The sequence below is a fragment of the Squalius cephalus genome (genome assembly GCF_949319135.1).
Source record: "Squalius cephalus genome assembly, chromosome: 13".
NCBI lineage: Eukaryota > Metazoa > Chordata > Actinopteri > Cypriniformes > Leuciscidae > Squalius > Squalius cephalus.
In genome coordinates, this window is record NC_137134.1 from 30,517,006 (window position 1) to 30,538,589 (window position 21,584).

Below are 21,584 nucleotides of genomic sequence, written 5' to 3' on the forward strand. Positions count from 1 at the left end.
TGTGCCTTTATATTTTTACAGTCCAGTTTCGCTGGTAGGCCTATATCAGTGTAATTTGCATTTCAAAATAGTTTACTATTTTTTTATTATGAAAACAGACACAAAAGCAACACAATCATTTATAAAAGCGTAAAAAAAGAGCAGATTCTCAACGCGGAAGTTCTCATCTTTTAAGGTGGAACCATAGACTGTAAAAAATAGGGTGGAACGGATAGCGTCAGAATAAAAAGCTGGATTCAGCGTCCTCTATCCAGTTTGCCGTATGCTTGTTTATTTTATTGACTATACACTAAACTATCTACTAATACTTAGTATTCGCATTGCGTTTAGGAAGACACTTCAACTAGTCTAGGCTACTGAAACCTATTCTCATTATAGAGTGCCGAAGTTATGACGTCACTTTGTAGGCCAAAACGCGGAAGTGAGTTAGCATTTTAGCACTACGGGTTCCCTCGCCCTAAAGTCTATGGGTTTTTTGAATGGGTTTTTGCTAAATCGCCTGAAATAAGGTCTGTGGTTAACAAAGCCTCTAAATATTTTCACGTTTTGATCTATGACATAAAACACACCAGTTATAACCTGCTTGTGATTTTTTAAAACTTTATTGTGTCTTAAAAACGGTGGTTGCTAACAAGTTGCTAAAAGGGACTACATCCTTTGGCGGGGACTTTAGACGTCATCATGACAAACATGAAAGCTCTCACTAGCCCGCGTTTCAGCTTCACGTTCTTAGAAGTTTACCTTTCAGTTAATATAGCCTACATAACGTTATTTTTGTTTTGTCCCGAGATACAACCACAAGTCATCGAATTAAATCTCGTTTGTTTTCCGTCCGATGTTATCCAGCGGAGACTCTGGGTTCGTGCCAGATGGAGTAAAAAAGGCTAGCAGTAGCAAGAATAAACGTTTTTCATAACCAAATCAACAGCTAAAATACCTTTTGTCTTTCTCTTAAAATATCTAAAAGCTTGTTTACTTTGCCACTGTTTAATAGATTAGATCCGCTGCAGTTTTATTAAAGGCTATAACGTTACGTTGAGAAATGTGTTTAATTAAAATATTCAAAATAATACCTGGTTTATTGACTTTTATTGTAACTTGTTTGGATATAATTATAGAAAGGGTGGGTCCTGCACCTTGTGAACTTGGCTTTTACCCACCTATAATAATATGATTGTATTTGTAAACAGCATCGGTAGTTAAAGCAGGCAATGATATTAATCTTTGTTATTTTAGTAGTAAATGTTAACTATATTTAATGTGCTATATAAACGTGGACAATTCCCAGAGAACACGCTGATATGTATAGCCTTAATGCACTGTAAGTTGCCTGTCTGACAAATAAACAAATTAAATGTTAAACTATTGCATACTACTTGTATACTATTGTAACTACACTCCAGTCAGCTCACAGTAATGTGAATGTGAGATAAAATTTACTACACAGGCTCTCACATTGGGGCTTGTGGATTACCAGGTAAAAATAGAAAATGTTAACAAAATGAGTATATATGTGTTATTTAGGGAACATATATATGGTTTAATTATAATATATTATAATAAGCATTTGCTATTGACAATTCTCTTTAAATTCAACATATATAATTATATACAAATATTATATTAAATGTTTGGAATTGAACTGTGTTATGCTTGTTCAGAGATTATTTGTATAGTTATCTTAAATACATAGAACACTATTATAACTCCTCTATCTCTCCCTAGTTTTACTTACTCGATTAACCTTGTACCTCATGCTGGCCCTTACAATACCGGCAAGTAAACCAGCATCTAAGCTGCACTGTTCATGTCCAGATTTATAGTTGTTCTCTCTTCGATCTATGGTTTTTCTATCGTCTAAGAAAAAGGACATGGAAATTGATACGGCCATAGCTAACGTTAGTGCTTCTGAGATGGTTAAAGCGCGTTTTTTTTCCTGGCGAATTAGCAAATGGTATGCAAACATACAATCAAACATAATACAGTGAAAGATAATCTTTAAAGTTTATTTGGGGCACAATGATCAGGCATAATAATCTTAATCACAAAGAAAATAATATTAAGGTTTATATAAACTAACAAAATAATAAACGAATAAATAAAACATTAACAAAAGCTTAAAAAAATCTCAGAGAGGCACGCATAAACAAAATTAGTTTCTAACATTTTTTGAAAAACAGAATCGGCAATATTTCTCATGAAAAATTGGATAAGTGTTCATACCATAGACTGTAAAAATAGGTTCATACCATAGACTGTAAAAATAGGTTCATACACAGCGCAGATCATAATGAGCGAGCGAGTGAGTTTGAGGAAGCTTGATGATGACGTTGATCCGCGACCATGGTGTGCTGTAGTCCGTTGATAGCCTATCGTTAGCATTTTATATCCGACGGCTTTATTTAGGCTTCAAAATGTATACATTTTGGATTAACTTGTAAAGATTATCTTGATAGACAAAACGTGTAAGGGTCACAACTCTTTGTTGAACACAGATCTTATTTTTTGCGATTTTCCAAAAGTCTATGGGGAAAATGCATTGCTTTTTGATCGAGGGAACCCATGCGCCGCTAACTTCCGGGTTGGCCTACAAAGTGACGTCATTACTTCGGCACTCTATTACCGGTATCGTCATCAGCGCAAGCAGTTGGGTGCATTATGGGTAATTGTTTGTTGGGAGTTGATTTATCCGTTATTAAAGGAAGATGGTTGTGTTTTTGTGTTAGTAAAGTTATGTGTGTTTATGTTTAAGGTATTTGGTGTTCTTGGTTCATTTTGCTTTGTTATGTGAAAATGTTGTCACCGTCATGGAAAGAGATGTGTAAGATGGGTTTAGTTCCATAGATGGCAGCTAGCAACAAATTTGACTTATGTTTTCAGCTGCCGTAAAACTTCAAAGTAGATAAAGAAAGACTACTGAAAGAACTGTAACGTACATCTATTGACTGAACGTGTCCGTGAAAATAAAATTTTGCAAGTAACAAACGCGGTCCTAGACAGTGAGTGACCTTGCACATTAAGATAAAATCGGATTTTCTCCAGTCATTGTTAAAAAACAAGCTAACAAAACTTGCAAACTAACGTTATTAAAGCGGCCGAAGGGATCGTTCTGCCACCACCTAAGCTCCGCCCACAAAAAACGTCACCATGTTTACCAACTGAAAATTGGTCTGCAGAAGGACAGATTATACTATTCTGAGATTTATGTATCAGAAACTGCATATTTTTTTATTTTATTTTAATCTGCATTCAAAATGAAGCTTTTCGTTTATTTGCTGTCGTTAATCTTGTTTGTACCCGAGAATGGTAAGAAATTGCATTACAATCTTTCTTCCGTGTTGTTGTTGTGCACCTTGTGCACCTAACCATGTAAGTGTTAGTGTGAGAACAGAGCCTCTGATGCAGAACACAGATGCAGAAGTATTTCTTTTCGAGAATCCGGTCGCACGTATAGGCCTTTTCAGAATGTTTGTAAACAATAGGCGCCGAGAAACTTCCGGGTGGCAGAACGCGAGGGGCTTCCACTGACTAACTGAAGAGATCCAGCCGGCGACTGCAACAGTTACATAGTTAAAAACATTGTTGTTGATCAAAGTTGAAACGATGATGAAAACGTGTTGTGTTTGGGGTTGCGCTGCCAGATATACAGCAAAAGGTGTAGGGTTTTATCGATTTCCTGTGGGTGAGGAGGTTATAGCGACTGGCCGTGTGACTCACGCAATTGTATGAGGCGCCACGTAGGATTTAAATCAAACTTCGCTTATCAATACACATAACACACACCTAGAAATTACCCGCATATACATGTAGGCTATACTATTGGATGTCCAAAATACATATGAAATACACGTGCACACTAATATGAAATTCATACCAATGTTAGTAATGAATGCATATACACTTGTGAATATTGCATATAAACTTGACGCAAGCATACACCTATAAATACTCGCATAGCCTACACAACTATCCACGTTATATTTTGTATGCGCGAGTGTTTTATGGATGTGTATGCGCATCGAGTTTATATGTATTTGCGAGTGTTTATAGGTGTGTCTGCGTGCTGCGAGTGTATGTATGTGCGAGACGAGTGTTTATGGACGTTTATAAGTATAATTTATAGGTGTGTCAAGTTTATATGCAGCCTATATGCAAGTTATTCACAAGCATTCATTACTAACATAATATGTATTGGTATGGATTGCATAGTGTGCACGAGTATTTCATATATGTATTTTGAACATCCAATAAATGTATATGCGAGTAATTTATAATTGTATTGTGTTATGTATGTATTGACAAGCGAAGTTTGATTTAAATCCTACGTGGCGCCTCATACAATTGTCACTTTTCACACGCAACTTACCTAAATGTATATTCCTCATACATAATATCGACCAATCAGTGTTTTTCAACCGCGCAAAGGTCGATATAACAGCTGGAGAACAATTGTCACATAACATGATTTACCTCAGGAAAGCCATTTAATGACCATGATATACGTTATTTTGGCTAGAAAAAAGAGCTATAGTATTTTGCTAATTATGTGTAGGCCTACTATATTACATATTATATGTTTTACTTATATCATTAAACACAGTTGTTATTATGATGAAAAAATGCATTATATATATATATATTTTTTTTTTTATTACATTTTTACTGTCGACGGTGGGTCTCCCTTCCAAGCAATTTACTAGCGTTGTCATATAGGAACGGCTTTTTCCACCCGGAAGAACGTCTATTACTGTTGTGACGTCATGGTGAATTGTCGTATTCCCCCTTCACATCACATCAGTCACAATCACATCTGGCACAATCATTTTAATCAGGCTTTACCTTTGCAGTTTAAATAAATCATATATCGCATCGCACACATATCAACAGCGCATCTTGCTTTATCTTCATTATTTATACAACCAAATACAACATAAGGCCAGATCCTTTGAGCGCTGCTTATGACGTTTTGAAGTGACGCTCGAGTGATCAAGAATATTACAATACACAAATAAGCTTTCCTTCGATTCCTCCGTCCTTATTTTCGACCTTGCAGCCTTCTAGGGAAACGAGGATGCACAAATAATAAATGAGAAGCACCCAATTTCCAGCTGCCCCGCAGCGCTCACTCACGTTTGTCTCAGGCAGGAAGTGAAGGCGAACCATAGTTTAGAGGGGGTCTTACCTACAGATTTTTTTGTAATTTTCTTTTGTTTGATAATACAAGCTATTTAATAAATATCATGGATTTTATAGGATTTGCACAAAGTTGAATAATTCCTGAAATTACTAAAAATACGTGATCTGATTATTCATTCATATTCACAATGTAGTGTTCTAATGTAAAATTATGGTGTTTTTTGACTGTGGGCTATTATGAGATAACATTCATTTCATGTTCATTTTGTAATAATTACTTAAAGACACAGAGCATGGATATTTGATGCCATATATATATATTTAAATATAATATTTATATATAATGTAATATTAATTATTATTATTATTATTTTAGAAATTATTCATAATAAACATTAAAAAATAAAAAAGTGCAACATGTTACCTACTTCTCTCTTAAAAAGACAATGGTAACACTTTGCATTTACAATAAGGTTTATTTTGTTAACATCAGTTAACTACATTTTTTAAAGGGATAGTTCACTCAAAATTGAAAATTCTGTCATCATTTACTCGCCCTCAAGTTGTTCTGAGTCTGACTAAACCTGTTTCTTTTTTTCTGTTGAACACACACAAACACACAAAATATATTTTAAAGAATGATGGTTACCAAACCATTTCTGGTCCCCATTGGCTTTTGTTCATTCTATGGAAGTCAATGGAGTCCATCACCTGGTTTGGTTACCGACATTCTTCAAAATATCTTCTTTTGTGTTCAGCAGAAGAAAGAATATAATAGTTTGAAAGAACTTGAGAGAGAGTAAATGATGACAGAATTTAATTTTTTGGGGGAACTAACCCTTTAACTTTAATGGTAAGCAATACTTCTACAGCATTTATTAATCTTACTTAATCTCAACATTTACTAAAACATTTTTAAGATCAATATTTTGTTCAACAAATATATTGTTCATTGTTAATTCATGTTAGTTAATGCATTAACTACTGTAAACAAATGACAACTTATACCAAGACATTTCAACAACAAATAATAGAACAAAAAATATAATTAAGAAACTATACACAAGTATAATCGTAATATAATAATAAAAATAATAAATAGGACATTAATCAACCTAACACTATTGAAAAGATCAGTTTACCTTTCAGTCCCATTCATTTATTGCATTCTTACAAAAAAGACTCAATTTCATCCCTAAATGAAAACAAAATGTAAAGGGCTCTTTGCAATCCTCCAACTGTTCCATGAGATGTTGGGACGTCTCCTTGGTTATTTGCTGGCTGTTTGTTTTAGAGGTTTTCTGTCCTGTAACATGCATGTTTTGATTGATTTGTATTGGTTGGGATTGGGTGTGATGTTGTGTGAGCTGGAGGGAAATAAGGAGATACCTTTCAGAAGTTATATTATACCTTATATTTGGAAAGTCATGCTTTAAGAGGAAAATATAAAGAAAACTTTGAATATCAACTGTAACAACAGCATGAAATCCATGCAATTACTTGAGTTGGTAATTATTTACAGATTTGATTAAAATCTAAAACACCTTAGTATTTTATATATATATACATGTAGGAGATTCTAACAGTAGGACTAAATATTTAGTAGAAAACATGCCACTGTAGGCTATTATCTGCGTCTTAATGTGGTGGAAAATAGCATAATTCTCTTAAGCATTTTCATGGGTGATATGAATATTTATTATGGGTCCATGAAAATGTTTTATTATATGAATGTGCAAATATATGCATAGGGAAAGGGGGTAAAAATATGAACCGGGATGTGTATTGTGTGTTGTATAAGATCATCCATGAGACTCATGTATGTTTGTGAGTGTGTGATTCAATGATGATCTTCTGCTGTTTGTTTGCAGACATATTTCTCTACTCAAAATATTCATGATATGCAAGATTGCACAGCACTATTATATATGTTTTGTTTGGTTTATGTTTCTTCTCCAGGTGTGTCTGGTGTTGATGATGAAGTGTCAGTGTCAGTGATGGAGGGAGATTCAGTCACTCTAAACACTGGTGTTGAAACAAACCAACAAGAAGATATTAAATGGTATTTCAGTGGCCTTCTCGTCGCTCAAATCAGTGGAGATCTCAGTTTTATTTGTACAGATGTTCAGTGTAATGAAGATACTGAGAGATTCAGAGACAGACTGAAGCTGGATCATCAGACTGGATCTCTGACCATCATGAATGTCACAAACACACACTCTGGACTTTATGAACTGAAGATCATCAGCAGCAGCGACAGTGGAGATGTCTTCAATGTTACAGTTTATGGTGAGTCATTAGGGAATGTTTAAATGCAGTTTATATGTTTAAAGCACATTGTTAATGTGTTTTTGCAATGATTTTTAGTTTTGTAATGTGTATATTAATTCATTTACAGTATATAGATCATGTCTTTACTGTGACATTTATATAATAATCTCACTTTACATCATTAAACAGTTCCTTTTGATTTAAAACTAAATCATTTATATTGGCAAGCTGCCTTAGCAGTTAATTTTTTTCATAGGAATCTGCAGTTGAGCTCAGATGGACTCTACAGCGTTTAATCACACAATCTCTGATCAGCTTTTGTTTTCTGTTTAAATTAAGATTTAATGTAAAATAAGTATCAGATGTGTTTATGAGCACAAACCATGCATTAATGTATCTTTTCAGATCGAAAGTCAAGAGAGGTCATGTTCACAGTTCAGTTTGTTTTCAGCAAAAGATCCTCCAGCATCTGTTGGTTTGTGTTTCAGGTGTTTCTGCTGCTGAAATAGATGAAGTGAAGAGAAAGTCAGTGAAGGAAGGAGAATCTGTTACTTTAGATCCCAGTGTATTTAACAACACAAATGATGTGATGACGTGGTATTTTAATGACCTTCTCATCGCTGAAATCACTGGAGATCAGAGTCAGATCTGTACAGATGTTCAGTGTAAAGAGAGATTCAGAGACAGACTGAAGCTGGATCATCAGACTGGATCTCTGACCATCACAAACACCAGAAACACAGACTCTGGAGAATATAAACTACAGATCATCATCAACAACAGCAGATTCAGCATCAGCAGAGTGAAGAGATTCAGTGTTTCTGTCATTGGTGAGTGTATAATTCAGCCATTCAAAGCATTTTCCTTTGAAGATTTTAATGAACAGTTCAATATTTTAAATCAACCCAATAAATGGGCACTGGACTGTTTAAAAAAAGTGAGCTTTGACTCAATGGCACTTTAACTAATGTTATTAACATGAAAAATGCCGTTTTCCTGTGAACAGTTTCCTGTTGATCTCTCAGTGCTGATGCTGTTTTAGCTGCTGTTGTTAAAGACAAAAGATGAAGCCATTTAATTTAAATAACTGATTAATAAAGTAGAAAGGTGTAAATATCAGTCAGAGATATTGGTAAATACTAGATGGATTATCATTCACTCTCTCGTAATAATGTCTGTTTCTCTGTAGATGTTCCAGGTTCAGGTGTGTCTTCAGGAGCTGTAGCAGGAATAGTTGTTGGTGTTCTGCTGGTGTTTGCAGGAGTATCTGCTGTGATTTACTATCGTCACCACAGGACCTATACACCAGCAGCACAGAGAGTAAGTATTACATACAGCTTACTTGTATAACAATATATATTCATATATTAAATATATGAGATTTAATTATTTATTATCCTTTCTATTTAACACTACAGAAGCAGATATTCACCGGTGAGGCAGTCAAAGCGAGATAGCAAGCGTCTTATTAGAAAACACCAATACAACAGTTTAAGCAATTTAGATGTGATTTTGAACTCACTATACTTCAAGTTTCTATTACTGTGGTAAAAAAGATGTAATGCAGTTTAAGACGGTGATAAATATTTAGGAACTGAAATCCTCTGTATGAACAAAAGAAAAAAACACAATTCCAAGTCTGTAGTGTTTGTGTAAGTGAAACATCAATCCTTCTCATCACTTTAATCTTCTGTGAATCTGTGTTTGCTTACAGGATGATGACATGTGATAACTCACCATGTGATCTGCATGACAGGAAATCAGGAAATGATGGAGAGATGAGGATCAGGTGAAACTCACTGCTCACAGAGTCATTGTGACACGATTCCTAGCAGGGTTCCCGCGGGGTCTTAAAAGTAAAAAATTCTGAACTTTAAATTTAAGGCCTTAAAATGTCTTAAAAACGGCCATTTTTCATCTGCGGTCTTACATTTCATTTAGTCAGGTCTTAAAAAGGTTTTACCCTCGTTCATTTCCAGAAACGCTGGCCGCAGAAAGTTATTACAAAGTAGCAAAAAAGTATCGTGTCGTAGCCTACAAAGCGGAGCTCTAGAGCAGGGGTCTCCAACACGTCGCTCGTGAGCTACCAGTAGCTCGTGGCCTGATTGGAGGTAGCTTGCCGAGGGGCCATTCACATATCGCGTCTTTTGTGCGCTGAAGTTCGTTCAAATGTAGGCGCGCGGGAAGCTTTATTTGAAGCTTGTTTTTTTCCAAGCGCAGTGAGAAAAAAAAAATTAAACTAGAGAATGTCTAATAAGGGGAGAAGTTTCACTCTCAGTACACTTCCGGCTTCTGAACTGGTTGCAGTTCCTCTCTGATTCCATATGGGGGCGCTCACAGGACGAGTACAGAATGAATGGAGGTCTATGGCGCTATACCCATCAAAATCCACTTTTCTCAGGATATAATTTTTTGTCTAGTAATTTGAATGTTGTATTTGAAAGGAGATGCAAAGAAATTACACATTGCTGGGTGTTAGATTTTTTAGAGTCACTTATTTGCTTTAAAAAGTCTTTTAAAGTGTCAATGACGTCATACACATCGTACGACCAGAGATACTGCTTAACGGCAATCCTTCAGTCACTTTGGTGCTTTCGTGCTCTGCACTTTCTTTTCTCTCGAGGCATCGACAACACAGCTTTATATTTGAGTCCAAGTTCAAACACTATGAAAATGCTCCATTAACGTACGGAGCTCTGAAACACTGCCAGCGGGACATTAAAAAGGAAGTGTCTGTCCGAGCTCAAAACAGGTTTTGCGTGGGAACGCAAATATCTTTGCGAGGGAACGCAAAAGTTTTGCGTGGGAACGCAAAGTTTCTCGGGGGAACGCAAATGTTTTGCGTGGGAACGCAAAAGATAAAAAATTAAAAAAAATCTCCCAACCTAAATTTTTTTCCACCACCACGTCCCTTTAGGGGCTCCGTAGATCTCTGACCATCACAAACACCAGAAACACAGACTCTGGACTTTATGAACTGAAGATCATCATCAGCAGCAGCGACAGTGGAAATATCTTCAATGTTACTGTTCATGGTGAGTCATTAGGGAATGTTTAAATGCAGTTTAAATGTGTTTAAAGCACATTGTTAATCTGTTTATGTAATGTTTTTACAATGATAATCAGTTTTTTTTTTTTTTTTTGTGCCTGTATATTAATTCACTTACAGTACAGTAGGCTATATAGGCCTAGATAATTACACTGTATTGGGCATTCAAGGTGAACATGATGGCATCAATTTACTGATCAGAAGTCAGCTTTAAGTCAGCTGTCTAAACATTGTAATAGTCTTTGATCTTCCAACTAAGAGTTGGACTGTGTGTGAATGTTACCTAGTCTAAGGTCTCGTGACCATTTGTTGTGTTTACCATTATCTCAGTTGGGGGCAATTGCCTCTATTGTCTTTAGATGATTAGATTTAGTTGTTACCTCTAAGGCTGTGTGTATGTTTAGCACCTTTAAGGACAGCCCACTGAAAGACCTATAAAGAAACCATGTGAAGTATGTTAGCCAGAATGATTTGGGAAGAACTGCAGCCGCGTACAGCGAAGTCCTCAATAAAGAATAACTTTGTTTGAACGTGATCCCCAACGTCTCCTGGTCTCTTGCTTCGACGAAGAAAAAGTTTTCAACAGCAGTTATCTCACATTACATCATTAAACAGTTATTTTTGATTTAAAACTAAATCATTTATATTGGAAAGCTGCTTTAACATTTTTTTTCAGGATTTAATGTAAAATAAGAATGTCAAATTTGTTTATGAGCACAAACCGTGCATAAATGTATCCTTTCAGATCTAAAGTCTAGAGAGGTCATGTTCACAGTTCTCTCATGTTGTGTAGTTTTTGTTTGTTTTCAGCAAAAGATCCTCCAGCATCTGTTGGTTTGTGTTTCAGGAGTTTCTGCTGCTGAACGAGATGAAGTGAAGAGAAAGTCAGTGAAGGAGGGAGAATCTGTTACTTTTGATCCTGGTGAAATAAAATACCCACATGATGTGTTGACGTGGTATTTTAATGACCTTCTCATCGCTGAAATCACTGGAGATCAGAGTAAGATCTGTACAGATGTTCAGTGTAAAGAGAGATTCAGAGACAGACTGAAGCTGGATCATCAGACTGGATCTCTGACCATCACAAACACCAGAAACACAGACTCTGGAGAATATAAACTACTGATCATCATCAACAACAGCAGATTCAGCATCACTAGAGTGAAGAGATTCAGTGTTTCTGTCATTGGTGAGTGTATAATTTATCCATTCAAAGCATTTTCCTTTGAGGAATTTAATGAACAGTTTAATATTTTAAAGGGGTCATATAATGCCATTTTTGTACAAGCTAATATGATTCTTCAGGGTCTAAATTAAACGTTTGTAATATACCTTAATTAAAAATTATCATTAGGATTGTAAAGTATGCTCTTAGTGTAAACAAACACTCCATATAAGGACACAGGGAGATAATCAGAGAAACAGGTGTGACTCAAACCAGTAACCAAGGCAACAAACACTGTAATCAAACAAGCGGGAAAACTAGAACAAATTAAACCTGCTCGACACAGAACATGACCCTTACAAAACTTTTAGATATTAGTTGTGGAAAACAAGACACAAATTCAAAGTAAGAAAATTAATTGTATAACCACAAGTGCTCTTAACAGTCTGCATTTTTGATACTGTAAGTGTTTTTACTGGAATTGTTGTTGTAACTGGAAATGTCTTGTATCCTTATATTGTTAATGTTTCTATTTTAACCACTAACTCTAACCCTGGGTTATCCACCTTGATCAGAAAACAGTGGTTGACCATCTCTGAATAGCATTAATAGAGCATGTCTAGCAGCGGCTCTGGAGACAAAACCTGCATTAATAAGCTTAGAAATTCATTGACTTATCTTATGGTGAAACACTTTACTGGGAGCATTTATTCTGTTCAATGCCTGTAACTGGACCCATACATGATACAGGCTGCATTAAAAGTTTTTACTATGGCAGTAAACCTGTGAAATACAAGATGTGATGTTTGTCAGCAGGAGTGTTACAATGTAGAACAAAACATCTGTAGCATTTTATGAGGTGCTAATTTTTTTTTTTTTTTTTTTTTTTTTTTGGGCTTGTGAGGAGACGTCATGTTATTTGTCTGTTTTTCAATCTTGTGTCTCTTTTCAGTTTTAAAAAAAAAACTTGTAGAAAAATATCACTTTACCTAATTAAGTTATGTCGCCTACTTTATAAGCTTGTCAACTTATAGTATTCATTGGTTCTTTCTTTTGGCAGATATCTTGTTTTCTTGTTCCTATTTTTGGATTTGTCTGTCATCTGGTGTCAGTTAATATGTAAATAACCTCATGTCACCATGTCTCGTGATATTTTTATTTGTGTCAGGTAAATGTTTAAATGTTTAAAAAAAAGTCATTTTACCAGTCACAAATCAGTTAGAGATAAAGGCAAATATTGTATATTATATTGTATATTATTGTATATATATATATATATATATATATTGTAAGATATTGTTTGCATTCTGGGCTGAATATTAGATATTTTCCTTTGTTTTCCTTATCTTTACATTAGCCTTGGGAAAAAGTGCCTTTTATGTGGGTCAAGAAAATATTTCTATCTTTACTGTATGCGGTGATTGATATTAAAAACATGACTGACTTATAGCGGATGGAATCTGTGTCCCTCTAAAATATGTTGTGTGTGTTTGTTATCAGAAATAATCATGGACTAAACTATTGAATAATTGAGTTATAAATTATTTCATCACTGATGCACTAAACTTCCACCAGCTGTTATTAGTGATTCTTAATACAGTAAAACTATTATATCACACACCACTCAGAAGTGACTCTTTAAAGAGTCTCATCTCATATTAAATTATGATTTTATAGTAGGAACCATTTCAGTTGTAGGCTAAATATAAGGGGAAATATGATTGCATGTCAGTTGCAGTATATGGTTTAGCAATGCATCATTTTTGTCAATAATGTTATTCTTGACTAGGCAAATACCACATTACCGGCATGATATAAAACTGTATTTTTGAAAGCCAAAGCAATATTTTGAATAAAAAATGAAATGCTATTATTTGAGTCATATGGTGTAAAATGTGTGTGAGTGGAGAAATCAGGATGTGTGTTTTTGTCCACTGTTTGTCTGATGAGTGAAAGTGAGAATCAATCATGGGCGTAGGTTTAGGGGGGGACGCTAGGTACTAGTCCCAATCAATATTTTGAGATGACAAATTTGTCCCCACCAATATTTAGCAAGCTCCTTTGAACTGCTATTTGGATCTGTGCGCTGCTATTTGGATCGATTCCAACGGCCAAAACAACGACAGTACAAGAAACGCCGTAATTTGATTGGCGGCGGTGTATCTGACAGGCTACACGCGCGGGCCGGGACTACTTTTGTGCTTGCACTGGCAGCGAGAGGGTGGTGTGTGTGTGTGTGTGTGTGTGTGTGTGTGTGTGTGTGCGCGCGCGCGCGCGCGTCAACGACGCCGACGGTAAGTTACCAGGGCTGTCTCTCTGCCACATACAAAGGCCAGAGTAAAACATTTTAATATTCCGTTTTTTGCCACTTTTTGTACTTTGTAGATAGATCAGCTATGCCACCCAAGAAGAAAAAAGGGGACATACGAAGCTTTTTCATAAAGCAGAGTGTAAGTAGGCAAAATAACTAGTCACACAAATAAACTACCAGTAGTAGTGACTGACCAGGCTTTCAAATGCAGATTCTTCTGTGGAAAATAGTATTGGTGATAGTATGTGTTACCCAGGATGTTGTTACAGTTAAACCTAGCAGCAGCAATCTTTCAACTAAGGTTAAGAGTATTGATCAGGCTGTGCAGCACAGCACTGATAGACTCATAGAAGTCGCGCTATCATGATAGAATGCTACATTAGCAAGTCACCGAATGTTAATTAGCTGACCTTAACATAGAATCTTGCAGTCAACATAAACAGTGGATCTGAGACATTTTTCGTTTCTACATTCTATTTATGTAATGTATGTAATGTATTTGTGAGTGAGTGTAGCCTAAGAATTTAATATTTAAGAATAGAATATATCAATAGAATTTGATATAGAATAGTAAATACAATTTTAGTATTAATGGAATACTGTAATCATGGATAATAATAATAATAATAATAATAGATAATAATAATGGATTTGTTGTGTTGAATGCATACTATGATACGTGTGTATTTTATTCATTTGTTCATTATTTAATAATTTATGTTAATAAAACATTTGGTTGTTCAGCATTACACAGTCTCAGGTTTTTATTTTTATTTTTTGAGAGTGCATTTTTGAGATTATACAGTTATACTAGCTCTTTAGGGACAGTATACAGGATGGTGTATTGGGGTCAGGATACAATATAATGAGATGAAGTAGATTCACTTCTGTATTGTGATATTCTGTATTGCCAACAGTCTGAAATCGCCATTAAAGCACTGGTATCTTACAACAAAATAATTCCAGGGGGAGGGGGAGGGGGGATGTCCCCACCAAAGCTGAGGCCAAACCTACGCCCTTGGAATCAATGATGTTCTTCTGCTGTTTGTTTTCATGTTACATTATGACATATTATCCAGACCTACAAACTTTATGATCTGTAGAAAAAAAATTTTTTATAGTACTTTCCTGGTGTGTTCAGCTGGTGTGATTCACTACCACCACAGTATCTCTCTGTAAAGTGTTTTTTTTAATAAACCAAAGAAGTCTGTCTTTAATTGAGTTAGTTATTATTATAAACAGGCATCAGGAGGCAGCGCACTTTTCAAGTAGATGTCTTATTTAGTTCATTATAGACTAGTGTTGGGAGAAACTAAGGAGCTTTTTGAAACTGAATCAATTGAACAAACTGATTCGAAAAATGATTCACTGTTTCGAATCGCTCGAATCTCCACACTCTGGCGACCCCTGCTGGTCACAACAGTGTAAATGCAACAAAAACTCAGTCCAAGGACCATGGCAACTCTGCGCTGCTCCAGGGTTTAAAAGCTACTCGAATGTTCAACCCGCACGCTCATAAAACACGTCAGTCACGCAGCACTTACATAAATAAACATATATAATTAACACATTACATAAATAAAAACCTCATGAATTTAAAACTCATTTTGAAGTTCTTCAACCTGCTCAGATGTGCAAAATGCCACTCCTCTACGTTAAGTGGTACTTTTATAATTTACGATTTTTTTTTAATTGTTTTTACGAACACCCAACCTCCTTAATAATAATAATAATAATAATAGTTTTATACAACGTTTATATATATATATATATATTTATCGTTATAGCCTTATATAAAGTTTATATTTATGACAAGGTTGTGAGGACGTCGTGGTAAAGTTCAATTTTTTTGCCATTTAGATTTTATATGCGACATTTACAAAGATTTTAAGTGTGTGAATGCTCCCACGACAGAGTTTGACACTTCTAGTGGTTGAAATGCACAGGCTCTTTTACGAAAGATATATGGTGGCATATAAATGCTCTTTTGGCTCTTATTAAGACTTACAAAACATTCTTCATTCTATTATTTAACACTGAGCATTTTTCAAAAGTAGGTGCTTTACTGTGTTAAATATGTCTTATTGATTTTAAAATGGTCAGAGGTGTCAAAAGTATTCACATTCATTACTCAGGTAGAAGTATAGATACTAGGGTTTAAAAAGACTTATGTTGAAGTATCACCTCAAGCTTTTTACTCAAGTAAAAGTATAAAAGTACTGGTTTCAAAACTACTTAAAAGTATAAAAGTAAAAGTAATGTAAAGAAAAAAATGCCATTAAGGACAAAAGCTAAGGGCGCACCACAGGGGCCTATATAGTGCACTACCCCAGCTCCTCAAAAAAAACACATTTTTCTAAAGGCCATATTTGACTATAATTATATTAAAATGTTGATGTTGAAAAATTTGGGATGATGCACTAGGCTACCTGTTTCAGCCGTATATATAGAAAATTAATTTTCTAAATAAATAAGCTAAATAAGCGGAGGAATCAGGAAATTAATAGGATAATGTATTAAGGTTTTTAGTCTATATTGACCTTAACAATATGTAAATTAATTAATTCTGTAATGTTACAAATAACTAATAAAGACATGGTGGCAGTTTAACAGAGACTTAACTTTACTCCGCTCATAGTGCAATGCAATAGTGCAATACTGTCTTGTTCTTTGTTTTTTGAAGAAGCCAAACACATGTCTGCATCTTTCATTAAAGGGATATAGTTCACCCAAAAATGAAAATCATTTACTCACCCTCAAACTGTTTCAATTCTGTATGAATTTCTTTCTTCTGATGAACATAAAAGAAGATATTTTGAAGAATGTCGATAACCAGACAGTGGATGGACCCCATTGACTTCCATAGTAGGAAAAAAAAAAATACTGTGGAAGTCAATGGCTACCATCAACTGTCTGGTTATCGACATTCTTCAAAATATCTTCTTTTGTGTTCAGCAGAAGAAAGAAACTGGTTTGAAACAACTCGAGAGTGAGTAAATGATGACAGAATTTTCATTTTTAACTAAGTTTAAATCCCCAAAAGGACAAGGATTTCGGATATTGACATCTTTGTGGGGATATTTTGACCCTATAAGTTGCACACACACACACACACACACACACACACTCACGCACTCTCGCTCTCTCTCGCTCACACACACACACACACACACACACACACACACACACACACTAACGATTATGTTAGTGTTATGTTACGATTGTCATTATATTGTAAAAACGTCTGTCCCCCAGGCCCGGATTAACACCGTGTAGTGCCCCTGGGTGACAACATTTGAAGTGTTGACACCCCCCCCCCCCCCCCAATAATAATTGGACTTTGGGTTCGATTTTTTTTTTTTACAGTTTTCAGTGGTTATGAGGAGCAATATGAGAGAGAAATTTGGTAATCATTGTTAAACCACGTCATGTCATATTGTCAGCATGGTAGGTATGAAGTAGATTAGTGGGTCAGAGTCTAATGCTTTTTTGAAAACTTAACTTTTTTGAACCCCTTTTGAATATCTCCCTAATTCTGAGGTCTCAAGGTTGGCAAGTATGCCTGTAACACAAACAGAAATAAAGGCATACATTATTTTTCTATTCAGTCAACGGTGAAACATTCAATAAAAATAGGTTTAGGAAGGAGGGATAGTGTGGTTATAACTAGACTCAGATTGGGACACTGTACATTGAATTATGGGCTGGCAATGGTTGGAAAACATCCAGATGGCAGAGATGCATAAGTGGAGGATGTACTCAGAGCTGTTGGAAGCTGGAATTTCAAGTTATTTATTAAAATCATTACTTTGTATTAAAACTGAGACAACAAAAATTATCAATTTTTTTGCACCGGACTAGACTATAAGGATATAATCTGTTAAATCTATTAGGCTAATTATTCTTCAAATGAACTGAGGAGGGCAGCAATGCGCCATTAGCGTCTAGTCTGCCGGAAATATCAAAAGAAGAAGAACGGAATGTATTGAGCCCGTCTACGCCTTATTAGACATTCTCTGGTATTAATCGGAATCTGCATTCATTTTCTGGAGGAAAGTGGTGAAAATGAAGCTTTTCGTTAATGTCTTGTCGGTGGTCTTGTTTTTACCCGACTATGGTAAGAGTCTTTCTTCCAGTGCTGCACCGACATGTGACCACAACAACATCCGCTCCGGAAGTGTTGCTAACAGATGGCTGCCTACGGTCGCATTCGTTGATCGATATAGAGTTATATCATAGACTGTAAAAAATAGAGTTATATATATATATAAGTTATATTTCGGAAAAAAATATGTATGGTACAAAACACTCAGGCATGACAGCGTAACGTTACGATTATAACGTAAGACTATAGAAAAAACGACAGACGGTAGCTTCAGTAAAGTTAGCTTCATTCATTTAGAGAAAAGGTATGACGTCACATGTGCGCCTTTTGTGTTTTGTAGTCTTTGTAATTACGTATTTTCACAGTCTTAGGGGCCGCTCACATATCGCGTCTTTTGCGCGCGCAAGTTCGTTATTTCAAATGTAGCCGCGCGGTATGCGCGCTCATAATGGAAGCGACGCGGTCGCGGCGACGCGCTCGTTTTTTCCAAGCGCGTCCGCGCCGCATCGAGATAAAAACATCTCAACTTTTCAGAATGCCGCAAGCGCACCGCAGGTCACGTGACAAGAACCAAGCTTAGCAACGACAGACGCCTCCGGAGCGCAACCACCCGAGCGCTTTGGAAAAAAGGACAACGCGGCGCGCCTAGCGTTTTCGACGCGTTTTTAGGCGCGATATGTGAGCGGCCCCTTATACCTCAACAGCTTTACATCAAACTGCGACTTTCTTGACTTTAAAATGTATCTTTTAAATTGACAAACATCATATGTGTAATTCAGGGCACAATTCAAACGAGATCAAAATATTTGTTGTCTCTCGCCATTGACTACGTACCATACAATATTTTTCCCATAGACTGATTTTTCCGAAATAATTGGTCCCATGGTGGTCCACCGGAAGGGGAGGGACTTAGATAATATCCAGCTCCAGCGGCACATCACCCAATAAATATGATTTATTTCTAACAATATATACCTTAATTACTAATTATACATAAACTGATTATTTATTGATATCAATTTTAAACAATCATTATATTGTTTTTTTTTTTTTTGTTTTTTTGACTGTAGGATATTATGAGATAATATTCACTTAATGTTCATTTTGTAACAAATACTTAAAGAGACAGAGTTTGGATATTTGATGCTAAATATATTCAGAATAAACATTAAATAATAATAAATAAAAAAAAGTGCAACATATACTTCTCACTTAAAAAGACACTTTACAATAAGGTTTCATTTGTTAACTTTAGTTAACTACCGTACATTAATTAAAGGGATAGTTCACCCAAAATAAAAACATTGTCATCAATTGCTCGCCCTCAAGTCATCCTGATCAGTGAATGTGTAAATCAGTGACGTTCTTCTGTTTGTTTCCATGCATTTCATATCCAGACATATTTCTCCACTCAAAATCTTCATGATATGTAGAAAAAACATTTTCACAGCACTATTTAATATTTTTTTGTTTGGTTTGTTTCTTCTCCAGGTTCGTCTGCTGTTACAGACAGAGTGTCAGTGATGGAGGGAGATTCAGTCACTCTAAACACTGGTGTTCAAACAAACCAACAAGAAGATAAAAAATGGTATTTCAGTGGCACACTTGTCGCTCAAATCAGTGGAGATCTCAGTAAGATCTGTACAGATGTTCAGTGTGAAGATAGTGATGAGAGATTCAGAGACAGACTGAAGCTGGATCATCAGACTGGATCTCTGACCATCATGAACACCAGAAACACAGACTCTGGACTTTATGAACTGAAGATCATCAGCAGAAGGATTAGTGGAAATATCTTCAATGTTACTGTTCATGGTGAGACATTAGGGAATGTTTAAATGCAGTTTAAATGTGTTTAAAGCACATTGTTAATGTGTTTATGTAATGTTTTTACAATGATAATCAGTTTTTTTATTCATAAGAAGCTGCAGCTGAGCTTGATCTTGTCATCTCTAATCTACTGTTATCTGTTTAAGTGAGGATTTAATGTAAAATAAGAATGTCAGATGTGTTTATGAGCACAAACCATGCATAAATGTATCCTTTCAGATCGAGAGTCAGAGAGGTCATGTTCACAGTTCTCTCATGTTGTGTAGTTTTTGTTTGTTTTCAGCAAAAGATCCTCCAGCATCTGTTGGTTTGTGTTTCAGGTGTTTCTGCTGCTGAACGAGATGAAGTGAAGAGAAAGTCAGTGAAGGAGGGAGAATCTGTTACTTTTGATCCTGGTGTAGTAAACAACACAAATGATGTGATGACGTGGTATTTTAATGACCTTCTCATCGCTCAAATCAGTGGAGATCAGAGTAAGATCTGTACAGATGTTCAGTGTAAAGAGAGATTCAGAGACAGACTGAAGCTGGATCATCAGACTGGATCTCTGATCATCACAAACACCAGAAACACAGACTCTGGAGAATATAAACTACAGATGATCATCATCAACAACAGCAGCTTCAGCATCAGCAGAGTGAAGAGATTCAGTGTTTCTGTCATTGGTGAGTGTATAATTCAGCCATTCAAAGCATTTTCCTTTGAAGATTTTAATGAACAGTTCAATATTTTAAATCAACCCAATAAATGGGCACTGGACTGTTTAAAAAAAGTGAGCTTTGACTCAATGGCACTTTAACTAATGTTATTAACATGAAAAATGCAGTTTTCCTGTGAACAGTGTTTCCTGTTGATCTCTCTGTGATGATGCTGTTTGCCATTAATCAGTTAAATAACTGATGAATAAAGTAGAAAGGTGTAAATATCCATCTAAGATATTGGTAAATACTAGATGGATTATCATTCACTCTCTCGTAATAATGTCTGTTTCTCTGTAGATGTTCCAGGTTCAGGTGTGTCTTCAGGAGCTGTAGCAGGAATAGTTGCTGTTGTTCTGCTGGTGTTTGCTGCTGTATCTGCTGCTGTGATTTACTGTCCCAACACAAGACCCATGAACCAGAACCATGAGTGTGTAAGTATTCCAAATCAGCTGATTTAACAAGATATATGAGATTTACTTAGTTATTATCCTTTCTATTTAACACTACAGAAGCAGATATTCACCGGTGAGGCAGTCAAAGCGAGATAGCAAGCGTCTTATTAGAAAACACCAATGCAACAGTTTAAGCAATTTAGATGTGATTTTGAACTCGCTATACTTCAAGTTTCTATTACTGTGGTAAAAAAGATGTAATGCAGTTTAAGACGGTGATAAATATTTAGGAACTGTAATCCTCTGTATGAACAACAGAAAAAAAACACAATTCCAAGTCTGTAGTGTTTTTATGTTTGTGTAAGTGAAACATCAATCCTTCTCATCACTTTAACCTTCTCTGAATCTGTGTTTTCTTATAGGAGGGTGATGATGATGACTCACCATGTGATCCGAATGACAGTCCTTTGAGGAGGAGGACACGTTCTTAAATCAGAGTCAGACTCAATTTGATCCTTTCATGGAAATACACACTGAAGAGAATTAGGAAATGATGGAGAGAAGAGGATCAGGTGAAACACTCATCGCTCACAGAGTAATTGTTACGATTCCTAGATTTCAATA

At 35.7% G+C, this 21,584-nt stretch overlaps 1 protein-coding gene and 1 long non-coding RNA gene across 2 annotated transcripts in view; one reads left to right on the forward strand and one right to left on the reverse strand.

Annotated features, from left to right (window-relative positions):
• LOC307169827 (cell adhesion molecule CEACAM1-like) overlaps nucleotides 1–21,584 on the forward strand; it is a 444,926-nt gene that overhangs the window by 255,126 nt on the left and 168,216 nt on the right. The window contains exons 4-6 of the mRNA XM_079890655.1: nucleotides 7,402–7,425; nucleotides 7,896–8,237; nucleotides 8,597–8,727. Of these exons, the coding sequence (XP_079746781.1) occupies nucleotides 7,402–7,425; nucleotides 7,896–8,237; nucleotides 8,597–8,727 (497 nt within the window). The remainder of the gene's footprint in view (nucleotides 1–7,401; nucleotides 7,426–7,895; nucleotides 8,238–8,596; nucleotides 8,728–21,584) is intronic.
• The window catches only part of LOC307169900, a 351,093-nt gene that overhangs the window by 161,277 nt on the left and 168,232 nt on the right, over nucleotides 1–21,584 (reverse strand). The window lies entirely within an intron of this gene.